At 38.8% G+C, this 16,324-nt stretch overlaps 1 protein-coding gene and 1 non-coding gene across 13 annotated transcripts in view; both read left to right on the top strand.

Moving 5' to 3' along the window:
- Positions 1-16,324, top strand: part of Robo2 (roundabout guidance receptor 2) — a 1,540,028-nt gene that overhangs the window by 1,373,217 nt on the left and 150,487 nt on the right. For all 12 annotated transcript variants that reach the window (XM_085832480.1, XM_085832479.1, XM_029470224.2 and 9 more), the window contains 2 exons: positions 13,761-13,918; positions 14,771-14,891. In XM_085832480.1, coding sequence (XP_085688606.1) covers positions 13,761-13,918; positions 14,771-14,891 — 279 coding nt within the window. The remainder of the gene's footprint in view (positions 1-13,760; positions 13,919-14,770; positions 14,892-16,324) is intronic.
- Positions 1,710-1,842, top strand: LOC115029612 (small nucleolar RNA SNORA70). Its single transcript, XR_003835180.1, has one exon. It is a non-coding gene; the product is annotated as a small nucleolar RNA SNORA70 (small nucleolar RNA).

Here is a 16,324-nt window from a genome sequence, read left to right as displayed (position 1 = left end):
CCTGTGGGGTTGCAATCCCCTTCTCCTCCTTCAGTCTTTCTCTAACTCCTCTACTGGGGACCCCGCGCTCAGTCCAATGGTTGGCTGCTAACATCCACCTCAGTATTTGTAAGGCTCTGGAAGACCCTCTCAGGAGACAGCCATATCAGGCTCCTTTCAGCATACACTTCTTGGCATCCACAATGGTGTCTGGGTTTGATAACTGTATATGAGATGAATCCCCAGGTGGGTCAGTCTCTGGATGACCTTCTCTTCAGTCTCTGATCTACACTTTCTCTCCATATTTGCTCCTTTGAGTTACTTTGTTCTCTTTCTAAGTACTGAAGCACACTGCTTGTAACCTCTTAGGGAAAAGATATACGTTTGGTAAAAGGAACTACTGAAATTCTGTTCCTTTAGTGTCTTATAATATAAATAGTCATCTGACTGTCCTTGACTTAGAATTATATGCATGAATGCAAGTTCTCATGATAATGATTTGTAGTAATTATCATCTTCTATGAGTAATTGCATGGTTTTTGGAGAAAAATCAAACCGGAAGTACATTCACTGACAGACCTCAGCAACTCTGTCCTTTAGACATGTTTACCACTTCATCTTTGATCTCTCAGTCCTAAAGCTCAAAGTATAATCACTAAGGATCTGTTTTTGTCATTAGAAATGATCTTGCAAGGGTCAATGATATCATTATTCAACTCATAGGTCACGATGAAGATGTTTTCTTTCAGAAGAAATGAATACTCTTCCCTTCAGCTACCTGAGATTAGAATTTTTAGAGAGCTATCAAGGGAAAGCAGGAGAACGGTTAATGTTCGGTGCAGGAAAATATCCAACACTGCAAATTATACTCACAGGTCAATTGTAATAATGCACATGGTATTATTAGTTACGTAAAATGAAAATAATGGATGTTTAGTAGAAGTCTTGGTAAATCTTCTACAGGTTTAATAATGGTCTAGATCAGTGGTTCTCAACTTTCCTTATGTTGTGACCCTTTAAAATTGTTACTCAATTTGTAGGATCCTCAACCATAAAAATTATTTCCATTGCTAGCTACTTCATAATTGTAATTCTGCTACAGTTATGAATTGTAACTTAAACATTAGAGTTTTCCCACGGTCTTGATCAACCCCTAAGAAATGGTCATTAGAACTCCAAAAGAGTCCCACATGTTGAGAAACAATGTCCTAGCTGAACAAACCATACATATTTTGTAAGTCAAGGTAGATATCCCGTCAGAGAAAGCTACTCCTAAGGAAGAAGTAAACAGCTCTCTTTCTTTTCTGTCTCATTTTTGTAAGTGGAAGTGTAGTAAGTTCTAGGGCTGCATTTACCAGGGGAATTAAGGGTAAGTTATTGGCAAATAAGCAAAGTCAGGAAACATGCTCACTTCCTTATTGCTGAGGTGATTAGTCACCCATCCTCTCATGCATCTCCAAAGAAGAAAGAGCTTTCTAAATGAGTATTTACTTATGCATCATCATCATCATCATCGCCCTTGTTGTGTTGTGCATATGGGTTGTACATAGGCGTACATGCAAGCATGTGCACATGTGGGTTAGACAGGCAACTTTGTGGAGTTGGTTCTTTTCTTCTACCTTTGGATAAGTCAAGTCACTTTACTCATGAGCCATATCTCAATCCCTGCCTTCCAGAGAGCCCACCCCCCCCCTTATTTTCAGATTCAAAATACACATGAGTGGGAGGTTTTGCAGTCACTTAAGCTGTCCAAGTTCCTTTCCTCACAAAGGCTTAGAGAGCAAAGGCCTCAAATAGTGGCCTCCTTAAGAGTGCATGCAGCCTGTTTACCTAGACAGGTTGCCCAAGATAACATATTCACAATGATCTGTAAGTTATTCACGTCTGTCATCTTAATGCTGTCATCAGTCTAAGTGCCAGACAGGGATACATGGGACTTTTGGGGAACTTCAAGGGCAAAGTGGCCCAGGGCATCCTGTCTATCCACACTGATCTGATAAATAGGGAGCATGTGATTAAGCACTGCTTAGAGCTGCCAGATAATTCACGTTTTAAAGAAGTGGGCCTACACCACATTGAATGAAGGTGAATTTGAAAGTGTGGTATCTGAGAAACAGTGAATCTGTGATGGCTGGGGATGCGAGTAGACAGCCATTTGTGGGCCCCTGAGCAAGTTGGGCTTAACCTCTTGAGGGCTATCATTGGGTTGCACTATACCTCACCAAATTACATTTAGTAATAAATCTCACATTCAGGAAAAAACAAAACAAAACCAGAAACAGCTTTTTAATTAAACACCTTTATTTATTTCTTTTTAAATACTTAATTACTTTTATAAAAACACATGGCACTTTCACTGGGGCATTGACTATGCCTTATGCTTTTAGAAGACAATATTTGCGTCTTCTAAATCAGTTTGCTTTTCACAGAATAAAGGGGGAGGCTCTTGGGGAGGGTGTACTTACCATCAATAAAGTGAGAAATTCTGCTTTTCCTAGGTAAACAAAAGTTGTCAAGCACATTGTGTTTCAGTCACTCCGGCGACGAAATATCAGTTTTCTGAAATAATTAAAGCATGGTCTTGTAGACGTCGGCATTCATAGAAAGTGCTGAGCTGTGCTCTGTGCTTTCTCTTCTCCTGGTTAGCTGTCAAAACACGGTGATGTTTGGAGGATTTCCTGTAGATGAGGACCGAGAGACTGCTGCACGGTTAGCAGTGGCATTCAGAAATCAGTTGGTTTGAGGGGGGCGAGGGTGGCCGTAAGTCTTCGGTTTAGAGTTGAGCTGTGCTTCCGCTTTTTGTCTCATCTGCTGATTTGAAGGTAAACACGGTACATTTTGAGTTAGGGGACACATCCAGGTCCTTGTCATGTAGCCATCAAATTGTACACTTCCTGAAGAATCCGAGAAGCTGGATTGCATCTGTCTCAGAAACACTCGTGAGAGCGGAGAGTCATGTTATTTTTCAATGTGGACATATGCAAATCTCAGTCTTCAAATGCTCACATTCAAGGCTCTGCTGACACGTGGTGGCGCTTGATTATTTAAATATCACAAATTCAAACCTAATCCATTGTGGGTTGATGTAGTCCCTTTTTTGTTGTTGTTTTGTTGTTGTTGTTGTTGTTTGTTTGTTTGTTGTTTTGTTTGCGTTGTTGTATTTTATAAAAGACAAAAGTCACCAGTCTACTCCCAAGTTTGCAGGTTTAAGGATAATGGTGCCCCTCGGATCTTCTCATTAGCACACTTTGAGACAATGATATTAAAGTACTCATGAAGCAATAGAGATTTTCAATCAAACAGAATCAACCTGAAAGTCTAGAGAGACATTATACTGTATGGCTCTCTTGTTTGGCATCTGTTACGTCACAGGCTCAGGTGCAAAGATAAGTAACAGGAGTTTAGAGAAACTAGGTCTCTTGCCAAGGAAGCTTAACCTTCACCTCCTCTCTTCAACCCTCATTTCATCAGCAGGGGTGAAATTACTTGGAGACCCTGCCAATAGGTAATAAATAACACTTAAATTCCAGGACACCCTTGCACCGTAGGGTGCCCTAATATGTAATAATGCTTAGACTATTGAGTTTATAACTCATGGCATCTGGCAGTCAGTTGGCATTGTAATTCATGGAGATCATGCACATCAGAATGCATTATGGGAGAAAAATATCAGAGCAATGATGCCTCCATGCTGGGGACAGGGTAAAATGACAGGAAGACACACTTGAGACCATGGACCTCTGTGAACTGAGCTGTGTTGGAATGCTGTAAACTCTAATGCCTTCAGTTCGGACTAACAAGGTGGGAGGAGAGATAGGACCTCTTTGGATCATGAATAAAACAGTTCCATAATATTTACTTGACAGGACTCTGTTGTTCACTTTATTCAAATGGACAGATGCAGCAAGAGGGGAGAAAAGAATCCTGAACATTGAGCTTAAACATGTTGCTTATGTACATTTGAAACTTAAAGTCATATTTAAATAACTCTATTATCTCTCTTTTCTCCTTTTCCTTTTCTTCTCTTTCTCCCCCTCTCCCCATGGCAACTCCCCTGGCCTAACTCCTTGGTGCAGTGAACTTATCAGAGAGCAACTTTCCAATAAACTGGCTATATATATATATATATATATATATATATGTATATATAATATACAAGAAATAAACAATTGAATTATATTTTTATAAATATACATAATTGATAGTTGATTCCCTCAAAATGTTTGCTTGCTGTAGTCACAAGGTATATGAAAGGTACTGTAGAGCGGTAGAGAAAACTGTAAAAGTGATGGGCACACACAATAGCCAACAACCACCTGCAAGCAGCCTTTCTGGCATCTACATGTTCTATGCTTTGGCAGAAGAGTTGAGGCTCATGAAATAGAAGCTAGGCTGAAAACTCATATCAGACAGATGGCCACTTGTAATTACTCCATCAATGTAAATTCCATTAAAAAAAAAAACCTAGTGTGTTTACTTCTCTGTTTATTTATTTATTTATTTATTCCCAAATCCACATCTTAGAAAAGTAAAAGGCCCCATCAGAAGTGCCAAAAAAAAAAAAAAGAAAAAAAATGGTCTGTCCTCTGGGGACCATATTGAGCAGCCTTATGTGATGATCTTATCATCTGCGTAGTCATAGATTTTTCAATTAAATGCACTCTTATCTTCTAGCTCAGAGCAATGGGTATCTTTGGTGGACTCAGTCCTTTGACTAGAAGTACTCAGACACACTCACTCAGGGAGAACAGATATATTAATGGGGTGTAAATCTTGTTCTGAAGTAATGTGAACTCCAAACACATTCTCCTTAATACAGATGCTTCCTAAATGCTATCTTTCTCTTGACATAATGTAGTTTGCTTAACTTTCAAGTTTTCACTTTTTTAAGAGTTTTCTGTGAATCTGGGGACCTTAATATCCCATGAACAATTTTGGGGACTCAAGTTCTTTAAGGGAGAAAAGAAGAACTGATTAAACCTTAATTAGCATCAAGCCACAACTTCCTCCTAAGCTAAAGGGTAGGGTATGCAGATCCTTTTCAAATATCAGATGCAAGGCTTTCCAAAACGAAGGCTTCCAAGTGTTGATGGTGTGCCAAGTGCTGGCTCCTTCACAGCAAAGCAAAGGAAATGATTGCCAGAGACAGGCCTGGAGTCTGCCATGGTCAGATGTCACCAGTTTGCAGTGCCACATGTGATCCAAGAGTTTATGAATGATCTCAACACTTGGTCCCCAAGGAGAACATATGCATTACAGAGGTTACAGATACAAATTACAGAGAGCGCAATGTTTCCATGCAATTTCTAAGAATCCTTCAGCAGATTTTAAACATTAATGGAAAACATTAAAGAAGACTTGGCACTCTGAGCAAGACTTCAAATTATACTGTGGGTGAGGACAGAGCAGAGCTAAAAAAAGGATGGAAGAATAAAGACTTGGCTAAGGAGCTTGGCGCTGGCCATCCCTCTTGCGTGAATTGTGTGTTTTGTGTATTTTATTCCCAACAGAATTCCGGGCTTCACAAAGTGCTATGACTTGAAAATGAGCAAGTCACAGGGCATCCTTGTTTATTCAACACGCTCCAGTTCATACTGCTGCTTATCTGCATCATTTGCTGAGGGAATTTGCTTATACAAAGCGTGTTTCGGGAGGGGTGGGGTGGGGGGCTGGAATTGTCAGCTTGCTGCAGGGGTGCCAGGGTGTCAGCTTGCACAGCAGCACCAGGATGTTTCCCCACTGAGCAATTTCTTTCCCATTTCCCTTCTGTGCATGAGAAACCACTTATAATTTGTCCCCCAGATATAAGATTGTGTTCTGTATATAGCTGGTAGCTGATCTGTCCTTTCTAATCATACATTATGTGATCTGTTCTTTCTAATCATACATTATGCATCTGTAGTGAATATAATAAAATATTTTTAAGGACAATTACTTTGAAGATTTGTTTTTAATACAGTAAAGGATAAGAAAAAGAAAGAATGTGTTCAATGTGTTATCAGTGGGTAGCTTTTGGTTGCAAAATCAAACTGGCTTTAATATGAAAGGAAATTTAACTTGAAAACCGGGTGTTGGTTCTGTGTCTGTCTAGGGTTGATCTGCCCAAGCACACCACAGAGCAGAAGTATCTTCCCAGCTCTTGCACCAGCTTCATCAAAACCTGGAGCTTCCCTGAGATCCTAGCAGGGCTGCCAGGATTGACCATGTAGAAAAAGGATGCTTTCATTATAGATGTAATGGAAATGTAGCACATAGTTAATGTTGGAAGTAATCCCGACCAATTCTAGTGTTGATGCTTGGTAGGAGATGGTGGTGGTAGGGTAAGGGAGGGCCTGTGCCTGATTTTACAGATGGCCATAGCCTCTGTATTTGTATACGAGTCTGAGATTCACAATTCTGTACACCTATCAAAGTTGCTATTCTTTTGGTTCTTGCATGAAAGTATACAGCCTGCTTGACACCTCAAAGTGCCTGGTATTCCTGTTAGACAAGGTGAAGAATGAAAACAGATGCTGCCCCTTAAATCCAAGCAACTCAAGTTTTTCTTCAAATTGCCATTTTAAAACTAAATTGAAAACATTGTGGCTTACACCAAATAATAAAAAGATTGCAATATAAGACTTGAGATTTATGGTTCAATCAACCAATGGATAATATCTGATTAATTTTTGTGTATGTGTGGCCCCTCAAGAAGGAAGCTTTGGAAAAATACCTTCTCTAGATTAAGTATATAAAAGAAGAATTTTCTTATGAATGAGTAGGAAACTGGCAACCACAGAGCAGTTACATGCATGAGAACTGAATAAGCCAAAGTCAGAGAACAAAGTGGCAGCTTAGAGACAAAAGAAGTTTAAAGCATTAGTGTAAATTAGTAATTAGTTGTTTCTGTGTAACTAGGGTAGAACAGTTATGGACACATTTATTGAAAGGCTTGAGATATAATTACAAACATAGTTCTAAGCAATACCAGCATTGTATTAAGGAGAGAATTTTAGTTCAACCTTGTGGTAGTTTGAATAAAAATTAACCCCATAGACTCATACATTTGAACGCTTAGTCACCAAGGAGAAAGCTGTTTGAAACGATTAGAAGGTTCAGAAGCTATGACCTCATTAGAGGAAGTGTATCCATGGGAGTGGGCTTTAAAACTGCTCACACTGTAAGACTCTGGGGAGCCTTAGCTTACCAGGGACCCCCTGAGTGAACCACGTGGAGCCAGGATCCTTGCGAAAAGCAAGAGGAACTTATTGTTCCAGTGTACTAGGGTCTTCCCAGACCCAAAGGAGAGGCGGTGACCTCCAGCATCATTTCAGCGAGTTCTTATATGGTTTCCAGGGGCAGTACAGAGCATCAGCAACTAGGCACAATATGATTGACATAACAGTGCACCATTTAAACTGATTGGTCTTTAGGGAATGAGGTGACAAGGACTTCCCTTGTCTGAAGGTGAGCAATGGTCAGTCCTGTGGAATGTGTCCCCACCCACAGGTCTATTCCTGCCCTGTGGTCTGAGAACTATTAATTAACCTCTCCCTCTTGGGGGGCAAATGTTTCAAGACCTTCCCAAAGTTCCAATGCTGACCTTTTCTCCTTCTCTGCCTTTAGATCAGGATGTAATGGTCTCAGATACTTCTCCTGCACCTATCTGTGTACCATGTGTACCGCCATTCTCCCTGCCATGGTCATAATGAACTAAACTTCTGAAACTCTAAACATGTAGCTGAGTGCTTTCGTTTATAAGACTTGTTTCGGTCATGTTATCTCTTCACAGAGGTGAAGCAGTAATGCAGTCACACCTCTGGGGAGTGAGCAAACAATTGATACGGCTTTTCTTCTTTTTTGGAAACCTATCGTAGCTACATTGCAGTGTTGAAAGGCATGGGATATTCTAATTTTAGTGACATATAACATTCACTGAATGAAGGCAGTGGTGATAACATAAGCAAACAGATGGTAGGGAAAGTTAGCTACCACAATGCTTGTCAAGGTTCTAGTGCCAGGCATACTGTGCGTGAACTTTGCACATATTTAACCCATGTTCAAATGACCTATAGGGAAACATAATGACATGGTTGGCAGTTAGAGTGTGTGTTCAGCAAGGTATAGCTGTTACTGTTATTGGTGGTGGTGAATTACTTTTCAGAATAGAGATAAAAATTATCTTCATATGGCCTTTTGCCCTAATCCATGAAATAGCAGTACAACACACTTAATTCCGGGCAATTCATGGTCGTTGGACACTCATCCAAGTGTGATTACCTACAAAAAAATCTGAAGGAGATTGTGTCCACTAACATAAAGTGTCATGACTCAGAGGGTCTCATGATTCCCGGAAGATAGGTAGTCAATGGTTGATGAGATGGAGATATTTTTGTAGTGTTGTAGCGACTGGTAAGGTACATGTATTTCCATGAGTGAAGCATATTGCTCCAGTGAATAACAAGAATGAAGCTCACTGGGTTGCATGAATTGCACAAGACTGCACAGACATGCACACACACATAAATGCACACATACATTCTCACACATGCACACACACACACACACACATACACACACGAAAATATAAGAGCTAGTTGAGAAATGGAAGTGAATTAGCAGGAGTGGGAAATGAAACAGCAGGGTAATGGCAGAGTGAATACATTAAGTGCAGATATAAGAATATCAAAATGAAACCCATTATTATATACAATGAACGGATGCTGATACAATATAATGTTTCTCTGTAAAGAATCTGCCAGATGCTGGATTTGTAGCTGAGTGATCCTCAGTATGTATGAGGTACTGAGTACCATTCCCAATATTAAAGTGACAAAACAACCCATAATGTCCTGTTTTGTCATTTATACCACTGAAAGCCCTATCTTTCTAAGTGTTGCTGTTCACTGAGATTACATATTGGGATGCTAAACTGTGTGCTTGGAACTTGAGTTTAGTTCTCTACAGAAAGATAGGCAGGCTATTGTGGGACAGCTCTACACTGCTCATGCCCAGTGCATAAGATTTTCCTGCACAGAGCCCAGGTTCAGTACGGTCTTACTTGACTTTGTCTTGAGATCACCTTTACTCAAGCTTATCATTACAATTCCTTTTTAGATTACCCTTCTCACGAGCAATTTGGTTTGCTTAGGATGGTTTTCTTTATTCACTGGTGTGCATGAGTACTTCTATCAATAATGTTTTTCAGGCTTTCCATGGCTAATGACCTCGCTGGGGATGCTGAGGGCACTGTTTCAAGATGTATCTTTAAAAGTCCATTTATTGTGCAGGCTCACCTTATTGTTATTGCTAATTTATTTTAATGGCCTAAGATGGAAATATCTGAATGGTGATTTGCTCCAACTGAGGTTATAAAAAATAAAGACCAGAGAACTGATTATTAAAGACAAGAGCGAGAAGAGGGGACCTAGTGAAAGAGTGGAGGTGGGAGACAGAGGAGACAGAAATGCAAGATCTGAAACTATTAACCACCATGAAGTTAGTATGGGGTACTATAATAGTAACTGCTGTTTTATACAAATTACAACCACGTTTGCTAGCAATTTGGGTCTTCAAGTATTGTGAGATTGAGTCTCTTTTCTTGCTGATGCTTGGATGGAAGCTCCACTCAGTCTGCTTTCAGCAACCCTGCCTATCAGATAATGTAGGGTGTAAGAAGGAGAAAAGCAAAGACAAACCAACTATTGAGAGAATTTTCCTGGGGAGATATAAGTTAACTTCTCTTCACTCCAGATAGCCAATAACAGTAGACCAAAGAAAAAAATTAGGCCCAAGTCCAGCTTAGTGAACAAGTGAGCGTATTGGGTATATCTAAAGGGGTATGGGTGATTAAGAAAGGTACAGTTCTAATAGGCTCACCCCAGCAGAGAGTAAAGGTTCCAGAAAGCCACATCCCCCAGATCTCCTTGCATGAGGCACACCAGCATCTTGGAGCACCTTCTGTCCCCAGCTTTTATAAAATTGGGCAGGAACGAGCCTTGTGAGTCTTACAATTTTTAAGTATCCCATAATCAGCCTCCAAACACTGACACCATTGCATACACTAGCAAGATTTTGCTGAAAGGACCCAGATATAGCTGTCTCTTGTGAGGCTATGCCGAGGCCTAGCAAACACAGAAGTGGATGCTCACAGTCAGCTATTGGATGGATCACAGGGCCCCCAATGGAGGAGCTAGAGAAAGTGCCCAAGGAGCTAAAGGGATCTGCAACCCTATAGGTGGAATAACGATATGAACTAACCAGTACCCCCAAAGTACTCTAGCTGCATATGTATCAGAAGATGGCCTAGTGGCCATCAGTGGAAAGAGAGGCCCATTGGTCATGCAAACTTTATATGCCTCAGTACAGGGGAACGCCAGAGTCAAGAAGTGGGAGTGGGTGGGTAGGGGAGTGTGTGGGGGAGGGTATAAGGGACTTTTGGGATAGCATTGGAAATGTAAATGAAGAAAATACCTAATAAAAAAATTTGTGAGTTAGAGTATTTTTCCTGCTTTCAATATTCCTTAGGTACCTTAATTATTTTTCTAAGATTTCGAGGCCTCCTGTTTTTTGGTGGATTGTTGTCATTGTTGTTGCTGCTGCTGTTGTTTTTTACACTTCCAATTGGTTTTTCAATACCAAATGGTCAGTACTAAAAACACACATACAACAAACTTAACACAGAGTGAGAAACTGATAAGTATGTGTGTGTGTCTGTCTGTGTGTCTGTGTGTATGCGTAAAACATCAATTTAATAAAAAACAAAAAGAGGCTGTGTGTTTCTAAAAAGATTGAAGAAATGTATATGGGAGAGTTTGAAAGGTGTAAAGGGATGGGAGAAATGCTGTAATTATATTATAATCACATACATAATTCTTTTGTTTTTTAAGTATAATTACTTACCTCATAAACCTTGTGAGTTTTATTTATTTACAAAGACATATGGAGAAATCTCCAGGCTATGTAACACATACCTACATAGACAGACAAAGAGGGAAAAAATAAAAAAATAAAATAAAATTAGTCGGTTAGACTCTCCTGTCAGAAGTAAGGTGCAGTCACTTTAAGTTTTCCTTGAGTGAGACAGAGTAGACAAGTTTTACCCCACACCTAAGGGCAACTGAACCGATGTGACTGGGAAGACACGAGTCAGACGCATTACAGGCAAACCCCAAAGAGCATATTACAAGTTGAAGAGGGTACAGTACCAATTATATCATTATCTCACCCTACTCCCCGAGTGAACAGTCTGAAAGCCTAAAATTACAGATGCTGTTAGATTTCTTGGCTTCATGTGCAAATTGGAGTAATTTTCCGTTTTTTTTTTTTTTTTTTGAATGCATAAACACATGTTATATTGTTTCAAAGGAGAAGTCCTTATAGTTTGTTAAATATATATTTTTCATTTTATTCACCATATCAAAGGGCTTTTTTTAAAAAAAAATCAAAATTTAGATTGTGGCAAATCCATGTAAAACTGATTCCCAGAATGATCTGCAATGCTCTTAAGTACAATTTGAGCTAAGACTCTTTGGCATATCACTTTTAGGGGACAAGATCTGGTGAAGGGTCTTCAACTGGCCAGATGTGCCATTTGCAACAGATTGAGGTTCTGCCAAAACACCATTTGTTGCCAGGGCCGGATATCATAGGGGGTTCCTCGCCCTGCTACCATATTTTTGCACTTCTTAGCATTGCATAAATAGGCAGCTGTTCTCTACTCAGAATATAAATTACTCACCAGCTTGTTTTCCCTGGAGGATATACCTACAGGAGGAAACCATGGTGTTAACCCTTTTCTACTTGCATGAATGTCACACTTAAATGCACACCTCCCTCTCTTCATTCAGAAGCCAGCCCTTATGCTTAGACATCACATGTCCCTTGCCAGTGAGACAGGTGGACAAAAGAAAACAAAACAAAATAAGAATCCATGCCCTTCTCAGTGCTGGTGGGTAACTCACCTATCCTAAGGAGAAAGGAATGAAATGAATCTGAATCTAAGAATGAACAGTTTGTCCAGAATGCTTTCCTACTGCTCCTTCAATAGGAAGCAAACTGTTCTCTTGTGTGGCTATGACTTTATGAAGATGGAAAGATGTGTTAATGGATGTTATGAGAAAAAAGAAAGGAAAAAGTGAAATTTTGCTAGTTGCTTCTCTGAGGCTGCTAATGGGTAGAGACTCTTAAGTATTGGAAAATGGATATTAACCTGAAGACACCACATAACAAAGAATGATGCAGAGAACTGAGCTGGGTCTCATAATAGGACAGGGAAGGCAGCTGGCTTAACATAATAAACACTTTCAATGGTTGTTTTTCCCAGCAGATTATATGAGGCTATCTAGTGATCGTTTAGACAATGTATACTATATATACATATGTATGTTTACACACTTATCTATTATATGAATATGCATGTACAGATAGATATACTTCCAATATTTGTACTTATTTGGTATACAGTGGAACAGTATATGCAAGGAGACAGATAAAGAGGTAGATAGATAGATAGATAGATAGATAGATAGATAGATAGATACACATATACATACATAGATACATAGATACATAGATGATACATAGATAGGTGAGTGGGGGTGGATAGATAGATATATTTTACCTTTACATAGTTTAAAATAAACCTTATTTAACAGAATTTAATACATGCCTGTAATTACAGTCCTTGATAAACAGGAGAATCATAGGATCATTGGTTCGAGGACTGCCTGGGTGACATAGTGAGGCTGTCTAAAAAGAACACAAAACTAAACAAAAGCAAACACATGAGACAAAATAACCTTTGTGAGTGTTGGAATGTCAAAGAAAAGGACAAGGACAGGAAGGCAGCAGAGTTAAACATGCTAACTAGTCTCAACTCCTGATTTGAATGTTTTATCCTAAAATAGTTATGGACACTGTTTGCCCAATACCCTCCGTCCCCTTTAGTCTGATAGTGCATGCAGACTTCTGATCTAGCCAGCAGAAAAACAGAAAAAAGAAAAGATCATCCTGATAGATAGGTGACATTTGGATATCTGACACATGCCAGATTTTTGGAGGTTAAATCAGAGGTCCAACCTGCTGTTCTTCTTCTGAAAGAGAGAGAGAGAGAGAGAGAGAGAATTCAGGCTGCAACCATGCTGTAAAGGGTGTCTGAGTTCTTCAAATCACGCTGCCCAGATGTCACTTGGCAGGTGCAGAGTGAAAATGAAGCCCCTGTGTGTGGGTGCTGGTGTGTTTCAAAAGAAAACAATGAGTCTGCTTACTGAAGTGTGGAGTGCAGCCACATTCATGTTGTAAGCAGGAGAGCTTCTGAGACTTTCTTGGTCCAGTTCCTTCCTAGAATCATGTACACACATGCCCATAAGCCATGTGTGCAGAGCCTGTCCCAGGTCTAGTGTATTCATTGTATTCATTGTAATGTATCTATGGACACATTAAACATCTATGGTTTTCTTTCTAGAGAGTAGATCCACATTATATGAAATGTTCTATACCTTACTTGGTTACAAGAGCTCAGAACTATATCCTAAATGTCCAACTTCATAGCTGCTCAACATCTCATTTTTAAAACTGGATTTTTAGCACCAATGTGTGCAAATGACACTCTCCATCACTGTCCCTACCAGTGAGCACTTGGATTGAGTTTAGCTTGCTTTCTAAGGGGCATGGCCTGTGCACCAGAAATAGCCAGCATTTGGTAATAGAAGTCTTTGGCTAAGACTTGATGTTAATTTTGGCAAGAGAAAATGGAAGATTGTCCTTAAGGCTGATTTTAAACTATTTTAATTTTTCTTCAGTATTGCGAGATGACTTCCGGCAAAACCCCACAGATGTGGTAGTCGCAGCTGGAGAGCCTGCAATCTTGGAGTGCCAGCCACCACGGGGACACCCAGAACCAACCATCTACTGGAAAAAGGACAAAGTCCGAATTGATGACAAGGAAGAGAGAATAAGTGTGAGTTCAATTATAAGAGAGGGCCAGAGAGACTGACTTTCACATTGAAAGAACAAATTTTGTTAACGTATTAAGAACGCATTTAAATGCTAATTTATCATATAAAATATATAGAAATGATTTAAATGTGAAAATAAAATATTATATGGGATTTAATAAGACAATCATGATAATAGTTATACCAGTTTAAATATGTAACTGTTATTTTCTACTGTGATATTGATATCTTAGCTCTCTAAAGGTTTCTACTGGTCATTCATATTTATACATCGATATTAAAATATAAATTGTAGCCATTAGCATATTAACTATCTCTCATTTTATTCTAGACTCAGTATTATATAAAAATAATAAGGACAGGTTCACTGAAATAAAATTTGAATTTGATATCATGTATTAGTTTTGCATTTAAATCAAATTCCATGACTGATATTTGATATATTTTATTAAAAATTATTTCATTTGAGTAGAAAAATTTTACTTTAAAAAATCATGTATATCTGCTACATTTGTTATAAATGAGAATTTATGCCACGTGAACATTGAAATAACAACGTTACATAAAATCTAAAGGCTTGGCAGAGATTGCATTATGAACTTGATGAGAATTTGGTCTTGAGTGGATTTGCATTGAGTAGCATTCTTTGGAAAATATACACTTTGACTTTTGCTGTATATCAAACCATCTCAAAATTCAATGGTTTAATCTAAACTATTTTATTTATAATATGTCTTTGTTTTTTAAAAAATCATTTTATTTATGCAGCAGAAATAGCCTTGATTGTTCTTAAATAATCAAAATGATTAACGAGAACCTCCTTCTTTTCTGTCCCCCTGGTTTGTTTTGTGTAGATCCGTGGTGGGAAGCTGATGATCTCTAATACAAGGAAAAGCGATGCTGGCATGTACACCTGTGTGGGAACCAATATGGTGGGAGAAAGGGACAGCGACCCTGCAGAGCTCACTGTCTTCGGTAAACCTCTCTTCTCCATCCTGGCTTAGCTACTTTTCTCATTTCTGTGACCAAATGCTTGACAAAGGACGGCCTGGTGGACAAAGGACGGCCTGGTAGCAGTAGCAAGGCACACCAAGGTGCTCACATCACATCTGTAGTCCAGCAGTGAAGGGAGAAGAACATTGCCACTTAGTTATCTTTGTCCTTTAAATTCAGCCCAGGACCACAGCCCACAAGATGGTACTTTACAGATTTTGGCTAGGTTTCCTACCACAGTTAACCTAAAATTGAAGTTCCCTCATGGATAAGATAAAATTGGCCCTTTCCTTAATTTTTTATCCTATCAAACTGATAGTGTTGATTATCACTAGTTATAAAGAGTTGTAATTTTTAATACTAAAAACTTTGAACATATATAAGCAATTACTCATTAATTTGAATAATCAATATTGATTAGAATTGGAATTTTAGGGAGCTTTGTGATGAAATTTTTCATGTCAAATTTAAGAAATATCAATATATCTCATTTATTTATGTATACTGTCTGTTAACAAACTATTTTTAAAAAGTCACTATTTCCATGACAATTTGAAATAGTTTACCTGTCCTATGTTCATCTTTCACCCTGTTTTGATATATTTAACATGTATCTGACACATATGTACATGTACATAAATTACAAACATGTGTGTGCTTGCATGTGTATTTAAATACACATTAACAGAATTTTCTTTACTCATTCTGATAGGATAATGCTTTCAAAATGAAAATACCTCTCCTAATTCCATGCATGTCATTGCAAGATTTCTACTTATGGTCATTGCTCTACAACATTTCCAAACATGCTGTTGAAGTCTGGCATAGGTCTCTACTGAGGCTTCTTCTGCCCTTGAAAGGCACCATCCAGTCTTGGGGTGGGAGAAATCATGATGAAAAGAGATCTAGCAATGTCCTTTTGGTTGTGCTTTTTGAAGAAAGGATAAAGGCTTCTTTTTAAACTTCCTGCATGTTGGGTAATCTTTGATATTACTCTCTGTGCTTATGCCCCCATTTGAAGTCCCAAGTGCACAGGGCAGGAAACCTCCCATAAGTCATTAAAACAATGAGTAAATATTACTCTGTTCAATGTGTGCCTGTAAACTCCTGTTCACCTAGTACAGATAACTATAAGGTTGCCTCTAAATTGCACACAGTCATCTCTAAATGTCTCAAAACTCTCTCTACCCAGTAATGAATAAAATACAGTTTTGTCTGGTGAGATATGAAATTAGTGGTCACTGAATATCAGCACTGAAAGCCCACAAGTATGGCTCTTCTATTTAAAGAAACACTCATTGCTATTTTTTGTAGCTACCACAAGATCTTGAGTAGAAAACATTGCATTATAGCCATATAGACTGCCTTCAGAAGGAAATTGAAAGGGTTCAATGTCATTACCAAAGCAATTAGAT

The sequence above is a fragment of the Mus caroli genome, unplaced genomic scaffold, assembly GCF_978045245.1.
Source record: "Mus caroli unplaced genomic scaffold, Mus_caroli_1 scaffold_17, whole genome shotgun sequence".
Classification (NCBI taxonomy): Eukaryota; Metazoa; Chordata; class Mammalia; order Rodentia; family Muridae; genus Mus; species Mus caroli.
The sequence above is the reverse complement of the archived record's forward strand: the minus strand, read 5'-3'. Positions and strand labels throughout refer to the sequence as shown.